The sequence below is a fragment of the Notolepis coatsorum genome (genome assembly GCF_963971535.1).
Source record: "Notolepis coatsorum genome assembly, chromosome: 3".
NCBI classification, from domain to species: domain Eukaryota; kingdom Metazoa; phylum Chordata; class Actinopteri; order Aulopiformes; family Paralepididae; genus Notolepis; species Notolepis coatsorum.
The window spans coordinates 167,634,694-167,655,039 of NC_140167.1; the positions used below are offsets into that span (position 1 = coordinate 167,634,694).

The 20,346-nt window shown below is 48.4% G+C and overlaps 1 protein-coding gene across 2 annotated transcripts in view; it reads right to left on the reverse strand.

Annotated features, from left to right (window-relative positions):
* grb14 (growth factor receptor-bound protein 14) overlaps positions 1-20,346 on the reverse strand; it is a gene marked incomplete at its 5' end in the record, with an annotated part of 125,654 nt that overhangs the window by 52,216 nt on the left and 53,092 nt on the right. For both annotated transcript variants that reach the window (XM_084311636.1, XM_084311635.1), the window contains 3 exons: positions 194-331; positions 1,398-1,472; positions 11,901-12,022. In XM_084311636.1, coding sequence (XP_084167762.1) covers positions 194-331; positions 1,398-1,472; positions 11,901-12,022 — 335 coding nt within the window. The remainder of the gene's footprint in view (positions 1-193; positions 332-1,397; positions 1,473-11,900; positions 12,023-20,346) is intronic.

Consider the following 20,346-nt stretch of genomic DNA (forward strand, 5'->3'; position numbering starts at 1 on the left):
CAAGTGCATGACAGTACGGTTAGTTAGGGTTAGATTTTTTTTTTTGTTTTTTTTTTTTTTTATTCAGATAATGGTTGAAGAAGCTTTGTGTCAGCGTTCATGTTCGTGTACATTTTGATGATAACATTTTCTCATGTACTGGAATTGAAACCATAACTATGAGTACGACGACAGAGAAATAGTGTTTACTGACCTTTGAAGTTCCCTTGTTGGAGAAATAAAGCCCTGACCTCCTCAAGACAAAGTAGAACTTCTTCCAGGACTTCCTGCCGTGCTCCTTGGCGTGGAGATGTCCATGGATCTCTGTGCAAGTGCTGGAGTTCAGAAAGGTCTGCATTGGATAAGAGAGATAATTGGAGCCTTGAGACAAAAAAAATACCCTTTAAGTTTACTGGAGTATGTGCAGTTGTAAAGCCCACTCCAAATAATTAGTTGTACATGAATAAACATTTAACCTCGATCCAGCGCCCACTTCTGTATCTTATCGTCCTTTATCTTATAATTTTTATAAGAATTATATGATTCAATTCAAAGCAAATTACCTATCTCGAACCCCCACCCACCCTTCTCTTTTCTTGATCCTCCGGGAAGCAACAGTTGTGATTGGAGGATAAAGCAAGGAGGGGGGGGGGGCTTGAGATAGGTCAATTAAAAGGAATATACATATATATATATATATATATATATATATATATATATATATATATATATATATATATATATATATTTTTTTTTTAAGGCACATTTGTGGGTAATGAGGGGTCTGGATCCAGGCTGAAACAACCTCTACTGTTGAATATACACGACACGTCAAAAACGTCACAGTATTCCATGACCTCATCAGCACAGACATCGTGGTAGGCAAACGATTTGTAAAGCGAATAACAGTTGATTATCCAGGGTATCTGCAGGTTTCAACAAGTGAAATAATTCATTTTAAGACTTTTTAACACCCCGCAGATACGCACAGGACGTCATGGGAACACTATGAGGGCGACAGTGGCTCAGGAGGTAGAGCAGTCGTCTGGTAATCCAGAGGTTCCCGGTTCGATTCCCGCTCCTCCCGGGCAGTGGGTCGAAGTGTCCTTGGGGCAAGACAGTTAACCCCTAATTGCTCCCAATGTGCAGGTTGGCACCTTGCATGGTCGCGGTGAGTGAATGGGTAAAATGTGAGGAACAAATTGTTAAGCGCTTTGGATAAAAGCGCTATAAAAAAGCAGCCATTTACTATGAATAGTCTTTAGAACTTAACATGTCCCATAAAGTTCAAAGTCCAATTGACCATAGAGATCATCTGTAGAGCCTGTGGGCGGAGCTACAAAACCAAAGACAACGTGGAGTTTAAACAGTGGCTGTGATCCCAACTCAAACAGCGCAGGCCGAGTGTAAACAGGTACCTGTATCAGCTGAGAATGATTCATGAGCCCGTTGGTTTCGCTCGAGATGGACACCATGTGATCTGGGAAGAAATCCTAGCAAAATGAAAACATCATCAGTCATAATAATAACTAATGAACAGCATAGTTAAACGTGGTTAACTAAGGCTATAAAATACATAATTTGCTATTGGCAAAGTGGGGAACATACAGGGTAGGATGGGAGAATACAATACAGAATACAGGGGGGGGGGATGCTGAGACAGAACAAGGCAAGACAGGGAGGATGTAACATCAGCAACATGTAGGCATGTAAACAGGCAGACAGACATATATTAACACATTGGGCGCCAATAACGTCGTACAGCGGGTTTCAAGGTCATGCGAATTCTGCCAAACCACGGCGTACGACGTTATTGATATCATATTTCATTTTTTCGCCATGGTATTCATAATTCCCTCACCCAGCTTCGGTGAGGCAATTACAGAGTACTGCACAACTCTGTAACGCTTCAATACTGCCGCCTGGTGGATGATCGGCGAGTTACAACCGGAAATGGATCTCTGGTGATCTCGGTGCATCTGGGAAATGCGTCCGGCACTCACATATTGTTGCGGGACTCTAGACACACATCCGTGTATATGGATTGCTGCCATAACTCAATAATCAATATGATTTGGGCGTTTATTATTGTTGTGAAGGATCAGATTAAACCGAATATGTATATTTATTTATATATATATATTTAATTGTATTTGTATATCGTTTGATATCCCCTGTATATTCCTTGTACAATATGCATCGAATATCCCTTTAGTCTACTAAACAGCCCATAATAGTTTCATTCTACCATTGGACGAGAACCTGGCGCCAGGTTGCCATACCCCTAGGTCCAAGTTCAATCGTGCCGCCTAACATGTCGTGGCAAGCCCCGGTTCCGCGCAGGAATATGTCGGGCGAAATACGAATGGTACTATTTGTTCATAGCGCATATATATATGGCGCAAGTAAAGTAGAACTTTCTTTTAGTCCAGTTCTTTACCCTCCAACAGAGTGACAGACGCAAAGCCTCCCCACGACGCACGTGCGGTGTAGTAAGGCCTACTTGGCCCAGAATAGGCATTGAGATATCGTGTAGATTAATAGTTGAATAGTCATAGTTTGGCACTATACCGTCGAGTTGGACGTATTCTATTAAGCTAATAATAGTCTATTTATGTATGGTGCATCGTTCGGTTAGAGTTCTAAAGTTATCAGTACCCCCATCGTTCCTGACGTTATCTGGACGCTTAACCAGGCTGGTCAGACCCCTAGTGGTGATTGCATCCGAGGAGCTCCGGGCCAAGAGCGACTGGACCTGTATATTGGATTACTCTACCCGGACGACGGCGAGCCTTCCACGGCTTGGATTATGCTTTGTGTGCTTTGATTATTCCATGGATAAAGGCCAACACTGTGGAGTGTTGGAACTACCCCCCGGAGAAGACTCCAGGTGAGACGGCGCTCGACACCAGTGAGGTCGCCTCACGTCTCTCCGTTGTGGACCGGCAGCTACCGTCCACAGAGGGTCCAGCTGTATTCGTCTGCGGTCCGAGGTTCTGTGGGCACCGTGTCCAAGACTTTGGATTCTCCCAAGACACCGTCGGCCAGATGGGATACCGCCAGCGGCTTCTCTAACCCCCCCCTCCTACTGTCTTACAACCAGCGGGACCCCCCCCCCCCTTTAGTGTATCCAGCTATAATCATTTAAGTACCATCGCTATCGTTTTCCTAAATATTCCAGGTTGTATACTTACTCCCTGCGTAACCAGAGATTGGACATTCAATGTTGATTTACCTACGAATACTCATTTGCCATAAAAGTGCATATTTCATATTTCAAATCATAAATGTAATTAAGTGATCGTTGTATACACCCTTTGCTGTATTAAACCTTCGATTTGGTACATTTGTGTGGATTCGTTTCATCAGGTGGGAAAGTGTTCATCATACTTATATCTTGTACTGGGTGGCCAGAAGTTAAAGTACATGAGGTAGTGGTATTAAATATCATATCTAACAATACAGTCAGGGAATTGTACCCCTCAGTTACCATTGGTCCTTCGAGCCGGAGGGTAACTAGTGTAATATTAATATAGTGTTATTAATATCGAAATGGCCTATGATGAACACTCCACGAAACGATCCTCCTAACCTAGAACGCCCACGGCGCAGACGACAGACACCTCAGTACTTAGAGGCTTACACTGTCAGTCAACTACCTAGCCTTCGACAAACGGTAAACGCGGTAAAGGTAGAAAGTAAAATTATGTCTGACCTTAACGACCAGGTTTCCCCGACCACAGAGGCCCTAGTAGGTCCTAATGTAACTGACCAAGCTCACGGTGGGGACCAGGAGGGAATTGACATGCCTTTACCCCCCGCCACTACTCAAGAAGTAGTCCCCGACCAGCCCCGGGAGGAAGACAACCCTACAGAGAGAGAACTCTGCACGGAAGAAGAGGAGGAGAGCGCCGAGGAACTAGAGCTCCAGGACTCCCCAACGAGTACCCCCAGGAGCGGCTCACGCAGGAGCGGCTCACCTCCACAACCGCCTTCCCCCAGCGAAGCGGAGAGGATACTACAACAGGCGTTCCTCGTCAGCCTGACAGCCTCTACCGAACGCGACCGACTCCAAGCGCAGATGCTTAGCGAGCGCGAACACCTCCAAGCACAGCAACGGAGCGAAGAACAGCGCACCCGCCTGGAGATGAGACGCTTCCAGACAGAAGAGAATATGGCAAGAGACCGGGCCGACGCCCAGCGTGCCGCTGCCGGTGCCCAAAGAGACGCAGAGCGCGACAGACTACAAGCGCAACTAATAGAGCAGCTGATCAAAAGGACAACACCCTCTCCCTCCGCTAGGGGTTCAAGGAACTCGTCGAGACAACAGTCAAGGGCAGCGTCACCACAACGAGCAAGCGACCCTGAACTTGACCAACAGACAGAGCCTATACCCCCCGCAGACCCCCTTCACAGACCAGTCCAAGCGAGACCCAGCTACAAGGAAGGAGCGGCATACACTGCGGAGAAGCTAAATAAACGATTACAGGATCTGGAAGATCTGATAGAGGAAGAAGAGGGAGAAGAGGAGAACCAAGCCCGACGACAGCACAGTACTCCACCGGACCAGGAGGTCCCATACAGTCCAGGCTATACCCCCGCGGCGCTGCGCTACAGACCCCCGACTCTATTCACGGGTGAGCACGACGCACGACCAGCCCCGAGGAACAGCACCTGGACCAGCGGGCCATGGTACCCTGCCAGTACCAGCCCACAGCGAGGCACAAGAGGGGACTCGACCAGGAGGTCTCTCCCCCAACGCTCGCCGATGTATCAGCCATCCACGGCGTCATACAATGCCACACCGTCATTCCCAGACTTCGCCTATGAGAGTCGAGCACAGTACACGGAGCTCCGGATGTGCTTAGAGACAATGATGGTGGATGTCGCTGATGAACGCCACAAGTATGCAATATTACTGAAGCACCTGAAAGTACCGCGAGCGCACAATATAGCGCTAGCCTATGCTACCTCTTCGACTCCATACACAGCGGCCCTTGCAGCGCTGGATCAGAGATATGGACGTATATGGGATTACGTAATCCAGGAGATAAGGCATATTGACCGCCTACCCCCAGCCACAGACAATCGCTCACTAGACGACCTGTCAATCAAAGTGCAGTCCCTGGTAGGGATGCTGGGAGCGCAACGGGAGAAGGGCATGCATGAGCTATACGCCAACTCTAACGTCGAGAGGATTTTGGAGAAGCTGCCACCCGCAAGACAGGAGCGCTTTAGGCGGCAGAGGGATTACCAGGATCCCGACGGCCCCGAGCCATCCCTCCTTGATCTGGCCGACTTCCTGGCGAGAGAGGTCAGCAGCTTACGACTGGACACCTTCGGGCGGAGCACGCCAAGCTCCAGAGAGGGACCCAGGAGAATAAATGATGGAAGAAGATCGGTGACTGTCATGCACCAATCAGAGTCAGTACCGAGCAGTAAGAGTCACAGCACCCCCTCGAGAAAAGAGAAGTGGAAGATAGCGTGTCCCTACTGTGAGAAAGAACACTGGCTGGCACAATGTGACCTATTCACAAAGATGAATGCAGAAGAAGTGAGTCAATGGATAAAGTCCAACCGGCGCTGTTATCGATGTGCGCGGCCCCACATGGCAGCCGAATGCCGCCTAAAGAAAAGGTGCAGCCGGTGCGATGGAGCCCATCTAGATATACTACACGAAAGTAACGGAAGACGGCCTATACCTGCACCACGGAGCGGCACCAAGGCAAGTGTCATGTACATTGACCCCGCCAGCAGCAGCGGAGCCCAAGTGCTCTTAAAGGTAGTCCGTGTGACATTGAGCTACCAAGATAAGGTCATGGACACTTACGCCGTCCTTGATGACGGGTCAGAGAAGACCCTTCTGCTCGCCTCCGCTGCGACCCAGTTGGGACTGCGGGGGAGCAAGAACGAAATGACTATTCGGACAATAAGAAGAGATTTAAAGACGATAAAGGGCGAGAATGTCTCCTTCACCATCGCAGCCAACGGGCAGCCAGAGCGACGGTACAAGATCACAAATGCTTTCACCAGCCAAGAAATAGGACTATCGCAGTACACCTACCCCGTCACCAAGTTGATGGATAAATATGTGCACCTGCGCCAATTACCTATCCCGCTCATAGACGGCGCTACCCCGACCCTATTGATAGGCTCCGACCATGCAGAACTCATAGTCCCGATTGACCGGGTCCATACAGGCCCCCGAGGCTGTCCTGCAGCAGTCGAGACCCGCCTAGGGTGGACCCTACAAGGCCCCCTCGCTAAATCTCTCAACCGAACAGCAGCCACTAGCTGCTTCCACTCCAGAACGACAGAAGAAGACACCACTCTCCTGCAGCATGTCGAGAGGCTATGGACCCTAGAGACAATGCCCTTTAAGAACGAAAAGAAAGATATTCGCTCTAAAGAAGACATTTACGCCATCAACCTACTCGAGCAGGGGACAAAGAGAGTCACAGTCGGCGGAGTGATGAGATACGCAACTCCACTCCTGAGGCGAGAGGGAATGCCCACCTTTCACGCAAAGAAAGACGCCACGGAGCGCTATCTACTGAACACAGAGCGGCGCCTAGCCAAAGACCCCGCTCAAGAGAGTGTGTACCGAGCTGAGATTGAGAAGCTAATCACAGCGGGACACGTAACAAAGATTGACATTAAAGAGGCCGATCAGACGACCGAATCATGGTACGTGCCGCATCACAAGGTCCATCACAACGGCAAGGATCGCATTGTGTTTAACTGCAGCTACCAGATCGGATCCCAAAATCTGAATAAAGAGCTCTTGCCCGGCCCCACACTCGGCCCCTCCCTACTAGGCGTGCTACTGCGCTTCCGCCAGGACAAGGTGGCTATAAGCGGGGATATCAAAGGGATGTTCTTGCAGGTGAGACTAGTAGAGGAGGACAAGCCTCTGCTACGGTTCCTATGGAGAGAGAAGATCGGAGATGAGAACCCATCCATCTACCAGTGGGAAGTACTCCCCTTCGGAACCACATGCAGCCCGTGCTGTGCTACATTTGCACTACAGAAACACGTCACAGAGGACCCAGCAGCAGATGAAGAGGTCCAACACAGTGTGAAGAACAGTTTCTACGTGGACAACTGTTTACAAAGCGTCTCGACTCAAGAAGAAGCCGAGGCTCTCCTAATCAAGTTACGCGCCTCCCTAATCAAAGGCGGCTTTGATCTCAGGCAGTGGGCCAGCAGCGACCCGCACGTATTGCGCAGCCTCTCCTCCGCGGACAAGGCTGCCAGCAGCGAGACCTGGATGGCGACAATCCCAGGAGAAGCCCAAGAAATGACACTAGGACTAGTCTGGCGCTTCAAAACAGACTCGCTCCACTATAGACACAAACCCTTGGCTCCAGAGCAGGGAAGGTCGGCGGCGATACCGACCACCAGACGGAGTGTGTACAGAACACTCGCCAGACAATATGACCCGTTGGGATGTATTCTACCTTACACCACCAGGGCAAAGATGATTGTACGAGCACTATGGGACAAGGACCAGGGCTGGGACGACCCAATACCCGCACACCTTGCCTCAACATGGAGAGAGTGGGAGACGGAACTCCGCTCACTCCCAGGCGTCAATATACGCCGCAGCTACTTCCCATCCACAGTGAGGCCAGAGACATGCGAGATTGAGCTACACGTCTTCAGCGACGCCTCCGAAGTAGCCTACGGATCAGTGGCCTACTTGCGTGCCCAAGAGATGGGAGGAAAGATACACACTGCTTTCATCCTGGCCCGCTCAAGAATAGCCCCACGTAAGCAACAATCTATCCCACGTCTAGAGCTCTGCGCAGCCCTCGCAGGAGCGCATCTAGCCACGTTAATCCAACGTGAACTCACCATTCCGGTGCATAGAACAATCTTGTGGTCAGATTCCACGACAGTACTCACATGGATCAAGTCTGATTCATGCAGATACAAGGTCTTCGTGGGAGTCAGAGTCACCGAGATTCAAGAATTAACAGAAGAAGCAAGCTGGCGGTATGTGGACACCAAACACAACCCAGCTGACGTCATCACCCGGGGAATGTCTCTGGATGACCTAACCCGTCGCAACATCTACAGTGACGGACCAGCATTCCTCAAGCTCCCGGAAGGAGATTGGCCTACGCCCACCCCGAGGGAAGCAAGTAACAAGGAGGCTGAGAACAAGAAACCTATGTTCTGTGGACTGAGCACTGTCGCCTCCACAGACCCCAACATAGATGACTGCATTACCCTAGAGAGTGCGCAGCAAAGAACATTCCTGCGGCGCCACCCAGAGATTCAGTCCACCACTGACATGTCAGCAGCTGACTACGAAGAAGCAGAACTTCTTCTACTACAACGAGCCCAGAGAGACTCGTTCCCCGATGAGCTAGACTGTCTACAGGGAGGAAACCCCGTCCCATCAGACAGCAGACTGATTCACCTGGCACCAGAGAGTGACGCCCATAATCTCATCAGAGTGGGTGGTCGCCTGCGGAGAGCCCCCGGTCTACCAGATGACATTAAGCACCCGATCGTCTTGAACAGCCGACACAAGGTCACAGAGCTGATCATAAAGAAATACGACGAGGATGTACACCACGCAGGAGCAGAGAGAGTCTTCGCGGAGATCAGACGTCGTTATTGGATATTGCAAGGGAGAGAAGCAGTACGGCGCTTCCAGCGAACCTGTCTAGACTGCCGTAAGTGGCGCGCGCAGCCCAGCATACCACGGATGGCTGACTTACCCCCCTGTCGCCTCCGAATCGGCGACAAGCCATTCCACTCCACAGGCATGGACTGCTTTGGCCCGTTGTATATAAAGAGAGGAAGAGGCACCGAGAAGCGGTGGGGTATTGTATTCAAATGCATGACCACCAGAGCGATACATATCGAGCTCCTTCCGACCATGAGCACAGACTCATTCCTTATGGCCTTCCGGAGATTCACATCACGGAAAGGAAGACCGTCTGCATTGTTGTCTGATCACGGGACCAACTTCAAAGGCGGAGAAAGAGAGCTGAGAGAGAGCTTCCAAGCTATGGGCCCAGAACTTAAGACCCACCTCGCTCCAGCCCAGATTGACTTCCAGTTTAATCCCCCGAACGCACCCCACTTCGGTGGAACCTGGGAACGAGAAGTACGTTCTATAAAGACAGCCCTGTACGCCGTACTTGGAGCCCAGACTGTGGCGGAGGAAGTCCTAATGACAGTCCTCACGGAGATCGAGGGAGTATTGAACTCAAAGCCCCTCGGTTACGTCTCCAGTGATGTAGCAGATGTCACCCCCAACACACTCCTAATGGGGCGGCTGGACCCCGCGCTACCCCAGACAATGTACAGGCCTGAAGAAGCGAACGGCCGAAGAATGTGGAGGTACAGCCAAGTACTAGCTGACAAGTTTTGGAGCAGCTTCCTACTTCACTACCTACCGTCTCTACAGACCCGCCAGAAGTGGGTAAAAGAGAGAGACAATTTGACAGAAGGAACAGTCGTCATGATTATTGACCAGTCACTACCCAGAGCTATGTGGCCGGCTGGCCGCGTAAGCAAAGTGATCACCGGTGCCGATGGCAAGGTCCGAGCAGCTGAAGTACTCGTCCAAGGGCGCACCTACACACGTCCCGTGGCGAGGCTCATAGAACTGCCCCGACTCCCAGATACTATCGATGATGACCATGACCCCATGACTTTGTGAGTTGACTGACCCTTACAGCGGACCTTGAGTGGTAGACAGTGCGGTTAATCTGTCTCTGCTTAGCTAATTAGGTGGGACTAATTAGGGGGCGGCTGTTGTGAAGGATCAGATTAAACCGAATATGTATATTTATTTATATATATTTAATTGTATTTGTATATCGTTTGATATCCCCTGTATATTCCTTGTACAATATGCATCGAATATCCCTTTAGTCTACTAAACAGCCCATAATAGTTTCATTCTACCATTGGACGAGAACCTGGCGCCAGGTTGCCATACCCCTAGGTCCAAGTTCAATCGTGCCGCCTAACATGTCGTGGCAAGCCCCGGTTCCGCGCAGGAATATGTCGGGCGAAATACGAATGGTACTATTTGTTCATAGCGCATATATATATGGCGCAAGTAAAGTAGAACTTTCTTTTAGTCCAGTTCTTTACCCTCCAACAGAGTGACAGACGCAAAGCCTCCCCACGACGCACGTGCGGTGTAGTAAGGCCTACTTGGCCCAGAATAGGCATTGAGATATCGTGTAGATTAATAGTTGAATAGTCATAGTTTGGCACTATACCGTCGAGTTGGACGTATTCTATTAAGCTAATAATAGTCTATTTATGTATGGTGCATCGTTCGGTTAGAGTTCTAAAGTTATCAGTACCCCCATCGTTCCTGACGTTATCTGGACGCTTAACCAGGCTGGTCAGACCCCTAGTGGTGATTGCATCCGAGGAGCTCCGGGCCAAGAGCGACTGGACCTGTATATTGGATTACTCTACCCGGACGACGGCGAGCCTTCCACGGCTTGGATTATGCTTTGTGTGCTTTGATTATTCCATGGATAAAGGCCAACACTGTGGAGTGTTGGAACTACCCCCCGGAGAAGACTCCAGGTGAGACGGCGCTCGACACCAGTGAGGTCGCCTCACGTCTCTCCGTTGTGGACCGGCAGCTACCGTCCACAGAGGGTCCAGCTGTATTCGTCTGCGGTCCGAGGTTCTGTGGGCACTGTGTCCAAGACTTTGGATTCTCCCAAGACACCGTCGGCCAGATGGGATACCGCCAGCGGCTTCTCTAACCCCCCCCCTCCTACTGTCTTACAACCAGCGGGACCCCCCCCCCCCCTTTAGTGTATCCAGCTATAATCATTTAAGTACCATCGCTATCGTTTTCCTAAATATTCCAGGTTGTATACTTACTCCCTGCGTAACCAGAGATTGGACATTCAATGTTGATTTACCTACGAATACTCATTTGCCATAAAAGTGCATATTTCATATTTCAAATCATAAATGTAATTAAGTGATCGTTGTATACACCCTTTGCTGTATTAAACCTTCGATTTGGTACATTTGTGTGGATTCGTTTCATCAGGTGGGAAAGTGTTCATCATACTTATATCTTGTACTGGGTGGCCAGAAGTTAAAGTACATGAGGTAGTGGTATTAAATATCATATCTAACAATACAGTCAGGGAATTGTACCCCTCAGTTACAATTATTATTATACAAACCGGGAATGGATCTAGTAGATCGCCGTCAAATAAGTGGGATCTTTTTCCTCCAGTCTCATCGGCGAACGGTAAGAGGACAGTAACGTTACTTTCATCGTGAATGTTTATTATTATTAATGCAAACTGCTCTGATCAATATATCACCCATACTACATAAAGCATTTACTTACGATCACGGAATTATAAACAACCCCCCCCCCGTTCATCCGCGCATGATGATACATAACGTTTAGGATCATGTACAGTTGAACATTTTAATATAGCGTGTATCGGCAACAAACGGCAGTTGATAATCTATATATGCGTTTATGCCTATAACTCACGTTCTAGGAATTACTGCAGAAAACGATAAAAACATATTTATATTCTAGACGGTATTTTCGTATGAATCTATGAATGAAAAAGTATAACGTTCCTACATCCTGAACGATAGATAATCGATGTTGAATGGGCCATAGTAATGTCAATTTAGCAATACAATTAAAAAAGTTATAGCCCTGCAAAGAAGGTGAACATCTCCATAGGCTTAGAGTGGTGGCAGAGAGTGGTATGAGACGGGCAAACTCCGTGGCAGTTAATGTGTTAAGTAGCACACGCTTCTAATTAACTACTAACACACACACGAGGTAACACACAGACTAACAGGCACATAGATATCAAGGCTTGAGAGGCTGGACATGGCAGGGCTAGGTGTTATGGTCAAATGCCGCATCTTTGAGTTGGACTCACCAGCGGTCTCTTGAAGAACTCGTATTTAGCGTAGTTCTTCCTGAAGTACAGCCGGCTGTCGTGGTCCAGACTCCATCCTGACAGCACCTCCATGACCGACTCATGGTCCTCGATGGTCCTCTCTGTGGGGAGTCGATCAACGGTTAAACCTTTACTTTACTGCTAAACACCTCTGTCTCTACACCTGTACCTCACAGCCTGCTAAACACCTCTGTCACCTCCATGACCGACTCATGGTCCTTAAACTTAAAGGAACACGCCAACATTTGTGGAAATTTGCTTATAGTCTTCTCCAGAAAGAGACAAGAAGATAGATACCAGTTTCCTCTTTGTGCGTTCAGTAGAAAGCTATTTGGCTGCATGTTAGCCTAGCTTAGCACAATGAATGGAAGCGGACATGTACGAGTAGCCTTCGGGAGAGGTGTTAGTTGGACAATGCGTAGGCTACCCGTAGGCTAACATGCAGCCAGATAGCGTTCTACTGAACACAGAGAGGAAACAGGTATCTCTATCTTCTTGTCTCTCTCTGGAGAAGACGGTAAGCTAATTTCCCAAAATGTTGGCGTGTTCCTTTAAGTACATTTTCGAGCTACTTGTACTTTATGAATATTTTAATTTGAGGGAACTTTATACTTTTACTCCACTACATTTCAAGGAAAATATTGTACTTTTTACTCCACTACATTTATCTGAACCCATCAGTTACTAGTTACTTTGCAGAAAAGGATTTTGCATAGAAAACATAATATATACAAAATAAAATACTAAGAAAAAGATTATATACAGTACTTTCACATTTGAGGCCTGTCAACTTCAAGAGGACGTAATCAGAGCAGCATAACTGGACCACATACCACTTTAACATAACCTATAGAGGTCAATGGATACACAAACATCATGTAGAATGTGTACTTTTACTTTAGATACTTAAGTACATTCAATAGGAAATACTTCTCTACTTTTACTTAAGTCGAATTTTAATGGAGGACTTTTACTTTTACCAGAGTACTCATTTATCTGAGTATTTCTATTTTTACTTAAGTAAAGGAACTGTGTACTTCTTCCACCACTGGGCCTGTGATTAGGGTTAAGAGCAGAGCTCAATCGCATCGGCGACCCTGAGAAAGACAATGCATGTGTGTGTGTATATTCCTGTGTGTGTGCCGCCCATTGCATGTCGTTGTGTCGTTGCATGCCAAATAAAGACATCTCTAAAGAGGTCCTGCATTATTATTATTATATTTGTGCTGGAGGTTGAATGGTGGAGCGGTACCACTTGGTACTGCCAGGTATCAACGGAGGCCAAAGGTACCAACGTGTTTGAAGTACGAGAGTTAGGGAGACACTAAATTACATGGGTTCCCACAGACATTGAAACATTTAATTCAAGGACTTTCAAGTACTTTTCTAAGCACTATTTTCCATTTTAAAAGGGCATTTAAAAGGATACAATTCACTTTTAAATGCTGTTTTTTATTGAAAAGAAAACCGGATCCAATTTTATGGCTTAAAACCAATTTCCGACAATTAGTTTTATTTTATCATGGATGAACAAAACGTTCAATGCGAATGGTTGATTTGAATTTCAAGGACTTTTAAGCACATATTTATACTACATTACAGAACAGTAAATAATTAATAGGAAAAATTAAAGCTGTGCTACAACTAGCAAGAAACTTACTATTGCACTTTACTGTTACATTTGCACTCTGGTTGGATGCTGAACTTCTTGTACTGTACTTGTGCTGAATGAATGATGACAATACATTTTAATCTAATCTAATAAATGATGGTTTGCAACAGTATTGCCTCAGTCTTCCACACACATAGTGAATGTTAAGGTAACAATGTTAAAGGCCATACAGTTTCATTATTAACATTATTTGATGGCTTGTCAATGCGTAACCCATGGAAAGCAAAATGAGCTCCAGGCAACAGGCTTAACGTCACAATGGAACATTCCTCAATTCCTCAAACCCCATAGTGTCTTTATACCTGTATCACCCATATGTTAATACTATATCTATATCTGTACATATCCCTTACCTACTCACACTGCTGGCCAGTATGACTTACTACCATAGTGTCTTTATACCTGTACATAATACTATTATAACACTGTACATACATCTGATTAGCATTATTACTCAGTAGTACTTATAGTAGTACTTATAGTAGTAGTTATATATACACTCCAGTTTAATCACATGTACATTGTATATTACTATTGCACTTTACTGTTACATTTGTTGTACTGTACTTGTGCTGTATGATGACAATACATTTTTTTTATCTAATCAAATTAAATTCATTTAAAAAGGACAATGTAGCAGTGCATGCTTATTAACTTTTCATCAAGATGTCGATTTCTCATTTTCCATTCTATTTTTAATCAAGCACACACCCAATGACACTCTTACGCAGAGCTGTCTCTATACGCCTCTACGTCACAGCCTGCTAAACACCTCCGTCTCTATGCCTGTACGTCACAGGCTGCTAAACACCGCTCTATGCCTGTACGTCACAGCCTGCTAAACACCTCTGTCTCTACACCTGTACGTCACAGCCTGCTAAACACCTCTCTGAGGGGGGTGTTCAGAGGGTGTTGGATCAAAATCCCACTCCAGAAACAGGGGAAGTGTCACTTTTTATCAAAGAAAAGGTTTTACTTTCTGTAACGTTTTTATTTGACCCTACCCATTGTTAGAAGCCTTCATTTGACACACAACACTGACAGGCTTAGTGTCAGATATGGGGGGGGGGGGCGTTAATGGAACATGGATGTCAGATATGGGGGGGGGGGGGTTATGGAACATGGACGTCATGTAGGGGGGCATTGTTGACCCAAAAAAGGTTGAGAACCACTGATCTGATGTGACATGGTGATGAGTCTGAGTCTGATGGCTTAAAAAAGAGAAGGTTAATCTTCATCTCAGTGTAACTCCAGGGAAGGACAGGGATGTTATTATTAGACAGAGAGGCCTATAGGCTGCGTTCACACTGCAGGCGAGAGTGGCCCAAATGTGATTTATTTGCTCATAGTTACAATTATTTTTCCACAATAGTGTGAATAGCACAAATCACATGGAACAGGATCTCTTCAATTCTTATTTGAATTAAAAATATAATTAAATGGTGCATTTATATAGCGCTTTTATCCATTATCCATTCACTCACACATTCACACACCAACCTGGTCATCTGGAGCAATTAGGGGTTAAGTGTCTTGCTCAAGGACACTTCGATATGCTGCCCGGGAGGAGCAGGAATCGAACCTCTGGATTACCAGATGACTGCTCTACCTCCTGGGCCACTTTCATAATGTGGTCTTAAATCAGGTCTGATGTTTCCTGGAGCTCTTTATTGAATGGTGTTTCCTGTAGCTCTTTATTGCATGATGTTTATTGAATGGTGTTTTCTGGAGCTCTTTATTGAATGGTGTTTTCTGGAGCTCTTTATTAAATGGTGTTTCCTCCCTGCCATGCTATTTTCACAATGTTCTATCTGTATATTTTTAGTAACACTTAAAATAAAACACAGGAAAAAGGTACATATTTTACGTTATGTTATAGTCATAAGTAATATATTGATGTATTTACGAAAATGTACAATGTGTACATATTACAAATAAGTACATATATTACATAATTTGTTCTACACTAAAGAGAAGAAGAGAAGACATTTATTAGAAGGATAAACCCCTTGAGATATGCCATCTCGTTTTCGAGGGGGTCCCACATTGACCGCCAGCACCGGTCAGAATGGTGCTGATACCCCATTCATCGCCAGGTCTTTATTCAATGGATATAGTTTTTTTTTTTTTTTTTTACTTTGGCCATTTCCCTGGCTCTTTTATACGTTTATCGCATTTTTATACTTGGTCAAGTTCGACCGACAGAAGCAGGCTGAAAGGGTTCAGATGGGGGGGAAGACACTCTGGGAAAGGCACGGCTGCAGTCCGGGATTCAAACTCGCTCAGCCCCAGATCCGTGACGAGCACGGTTGTCCACGGCGCTGAAATAGCACTCGCGGATATAGTTTTAGACTGTGACATTTGCGAGTGCTTAAAATATATCTTATATTATATCTATGGGTCTAATAATACTGTCGGGTCTCAGTGAGTTGCTTCTAGTCAACATGTCCGAGATAGATTGTTCTGTTCCGTTAGGGGCTCTGCTTGGCATCACTACTGCACTCCCTCGCGTACGTGCACGCGTACTGAATAAACTTCCACAAATATACCTTTAATACCAGTATTAGTCTGACCACACCCCTCATCAGCTTACCTTCATAAGCAGGTGTGTGGTCACCTGCTCTCCTCCTTCTCGCTTTCACCACAAGGAAGTGCCTCGGTAGTACCCCACTTGACGTGTTGTTAGTTGAAAAGAGTTGTGACTGGTTTACATTGTGCTTAATCTTTTCTTCTCTCACATTCGTTGTACAAGAAAAGGTTTGGGTCATAATGTATTCCGCGGAGAGTAGACCCGCTAGACCTACTCTTCACCACCGGTTCTCCATTCCCGCCTCCGTTGTGCGCCTCGGTGCTGGGCTGTTGCCACTCTCGTGGTTGCCGACCCAGCCCGGGAGACTGCCGGTGGATAGTTTTCCTCACCGAAGAGCCGAGGGGTCGGTGCCGTCGCTCCGGCGATGGCCTGATCTCGACTCTGGTTCCTCTGGTTCTGGGGAATCGCCCGTTGGTGAACGGGGGGTTGTTCTGGAGCCGGAGGATTTGCGACGCAAACTTTTCGCGTCTGCTCGCTCGCGTCGCAAGATGGTGGCGTGCAGACGCGAACGGCCTGGGTTTGGGGAGCTGCTGGAGACCAGCGAAGATGCGTCCGGCTCGGGATTTCCGATGGAGACTGAGGACTTCATGGACGAGGCGGACGGATTTTTGTTTGAAGGCCCCGTGGAGGAGAGTATCCCTCCTCAGGAGACCCCGGAGGGGGGGGAAATGGCTCCATGGGGCGCCCTGTTCGAGGATGTCGAGGAACCACCTTGGCCTCAGCGGCAGGATGCCCTATTGTCGGCCGCATCGGATTGTGGCTCCTTGACCAGTCGCAGCCTGCTGTATGTGAGGGATGCGGGGTCGGTGGAGGAAGGTTCGCAGGGGGAACTGCGGGCCTTGTTTCCCGAGCTCATGGCGGTAGCCGCTACCGCAAACGGTGTGCCGCTGCCGCTGCCATTGCCTGCACCTGTCCCTGATGACCTCATAGGCCATCCCTGGCAGCGTCCCCCAGTGAGAGGGGTGGACGTTGTCTACCCATTTTTCCCATCGATGGGGGCCTATGTTCGTCGGGGTCAGGCGGTGGCCAACATCATGGGACTAACTCCTACCTATGTACCAGTTACGCGGGTAGCAGGGTTGGTCAAAGGTATAGGGGAGGGCGTGCCTCGGCTTGACAGTCCGATGGCCGCGCTCCTCTGTCCGGATATGGTGTGGGAGCCACTGTGCAAGCCGGTCCTCCAGGGGAAATCGGCTAGGCAATTGGCTTATTGGGGTGACCAGTCATTTATCGCTGGTACACAATCGCTGGCTGCGGCGTCTAACATCGCCCACCTGGCTAGATTTGTATCGGGGATAATGACGGGCGGCACGGATCTGACCGAGGTGAAATGCGATCAGATCACCCAGGCTGCGGGAGCTGTCCTGCATCTTTCCCAGGTGCTGGCCATAGCCATGGGGAAAGTGCGTGCCCTGGCCACCCTGGGCCAGCGTCACCTTTGGCTGGAGCAGGCCCGTGTGCCAGAGAGGAAGAGAGCTCCTCTTCTGACGGTCGCCCTCTCCGACGCTGGCCTGTTCGGGAAGGCCCTGCGGTTGATGACCTCAACGTGCAGAGAGATGGCAGAGGAGAGATCCATCCTCCAACCCCATTTTCCGCCTCCCGTCCTTGCCGGTGGAGGCAGAAGGCTTCCGCGACGTCGAGCTGTCTCCGTCACCGCTACCACTGCCTCCGCCGCCGCTGCTGGCCCTGCCAAGAGGGCCAGGGGACGAAACGGCGCTTCTGCCACTGCCGGCCCATCCCAGACCGGAGGAGACGGTAGGGAACGTCGTGTCCAGCAGACTGTAACCTACCGTCCCTCCGGGGCTCCCCGGGGTGGCAAGACTCGAGCGGCGCGAGGTGGCAGACGCCGTTAGGAGTGACTTTTTCCCCTCTGTGTCCCCTCTCCTACACCCTCCCCGGCCCCTCTGTGATTTTGTGCCTTAACATTATTTAATTAGTAATAATAAAAAAAGTTCCCCGACGGAGGGGGACTGTGTTTTGGCCGAACAAACTGTGTGTTTCTTCAAACGAATCATATGGTGGGGCTGTGTATATATGAATCTGCCCTTTTTTACGTTGTGGGGTGAGTTGTGTTGTGATTACGAGGTTAAGCAAGGTCTGCAACGTACACTCGGTAATAGGTTCTATTTAGCTTGATGCTCCACATGCAGCTAGAACTGGTGTTATTCCATTGCTTTGACTAAGTATATGTGTTTTCACAATGCTGTGTTGTTTAGTTGCAGTAATACTCGTACGCACACATTTCACGGCCTAGCCGCTTACTCTCGTTCAGCGTTTTTTCCTATGTATGACATAGGCAACGGGTATAGGATTCACGCACAGGCGACTTGTGTTTTGTTGTAAAACCTTTTACACTTTTTGTGGGTAGCGGGCATTGTATTAGCTTCGCTATGCTTTGTTTTCTACCAGAGGTTTTTCAAGATGGCTACGGTTGTTTTTCTGTGTGTAGGGATAAAGGGTGTGTTTTCGGGAGGGGGTGTCGAATAAACCCCTCCTTCCCCACTTGATTGGTTTAGGGTATTTTTGATCTTTTCTGCTGAGCCAGTCGGGGCCAAGCCAGTGCTTGACAGGGGGGGGGGGGGGGGGGGGGGGGGGAAGGGGTATTCTACCGACTCCTGTTACATGACAGGATCCGGTGGGTTTTCCCCGCCCGTTGTAGCGTTGTTGCTATGGCGACGCCTTCCATGAGCTGGTGTCTTAAAGATGTCGAGGTTGGGCGCAGGGCTCACAGGCCTGCTGCGCCCGGTTTATGTGTCAAACTTGAGTCTATTGGTCACGTGTCTCACAGTTTACATATCTTTTTTCTTGACCGTGGTCTCATGTGGGAAGGTGTTTCTGGGAGGGTCTGGTCTTACACTCTGATTAAAAGGAGTGACTGGATTGAAATCATGTGAAAAACAGGGTTTTTACTCCCAGCTGTGCAGATTGGGTCATACGGGTGATGCCTTTTCTTTATTTATATAAAGAGTTGAATGTGTTTTGATGGATTGGAAATGAGGGTCCCTGATGGTAACAAGACTAAACGTCTTTCTCAGGTCTGCCTCCCCTTAACCTATTGTGTGTATTGCCGTACTGGGTTGTACCCTTTTCTGCAGTCTGTTGGGTACATTTTTTCATTCATTCATTCATGGAGTTGATTGCATCTCGCCCCTCTTGTCGTTTCCCTGGGCGTCTTGGGGATTCAATATGGTGGTCTAAACGGCCTATTGTTGATGTGGGTATGTCCAAACGCACACATAGTGCTGGCTCAGGATGTGCTTTTGGGCCATTGGCTGACTAGCGCGCCTTGATTGCTTGGGTGAAACAGCGTTTTTATGGAGCAATTGGGATGGGTTTTTTTTCCTCTTCCGACACCCTGTGTGTTGTCGATGGGTTCCCGTTCATGTCAGGGGATGATGACGGAATGGGTCTGGACATATGGGGAAGGGTCTCACGCCCTAGGGGTGGGCCACCGGGCGCGGTTCATACCGACACGTCTGGGTGGCGCCTTCTTTTTTATGTTGGGATCAAACACGCATATCTGCCCCTTCTCCTGGGGTTGGCAGGTCGGCGTGATTAGGGCACGGGACTGGTTCTGGTCGCGCTGGTCCAGACCAGTTGCACCCGTTGTCCGCTGGGGATGCAGATCTGCTGTTCTGGTACCCTGAGGGACTTGGGTTTTTTTCAGGGGGAAAAATGCTAGGTCGATCCGGGTGTCACAGGGTTGAGCGTTATGGGACCCTTGTTAGGTGCGTTGTATTCTGCACTGTCGTAATGGCTTACGGCCGTGCCGACCTGTACGCGTCCGATCTCGTCGGATCTCGGCCGCTGTGCGGGTTGGTCTTGGTTGGTACTTGGTTGGGTGACCTCCTGGGAATACCGAGTGCGGGGTGCTGGGGCTGGTCTTCCATTTTTACGCTCTTCTCTTGCGTTTGGCACTGAGGGGCCTGTTGGGGTGGTTTTAACCTCCTCGGGGGACCCTGTGCTCCCCGTATCACCGGGCCCGGTCCGGGGTGATGCTCGTTGACCCGTAGGCCCGGGATAGCCCTGTTGGAAACCAGAACGCGGGCTGCGGCGGTGCCGCAGATGTGTTTTGGGGTTTCTTTCCTGGGGGTTATGGGACCAACCATTGCATGGGGTGATGCCTGGGTGGTTGGTTCTCTGGTGTGTTGCTGCAGTGTCAA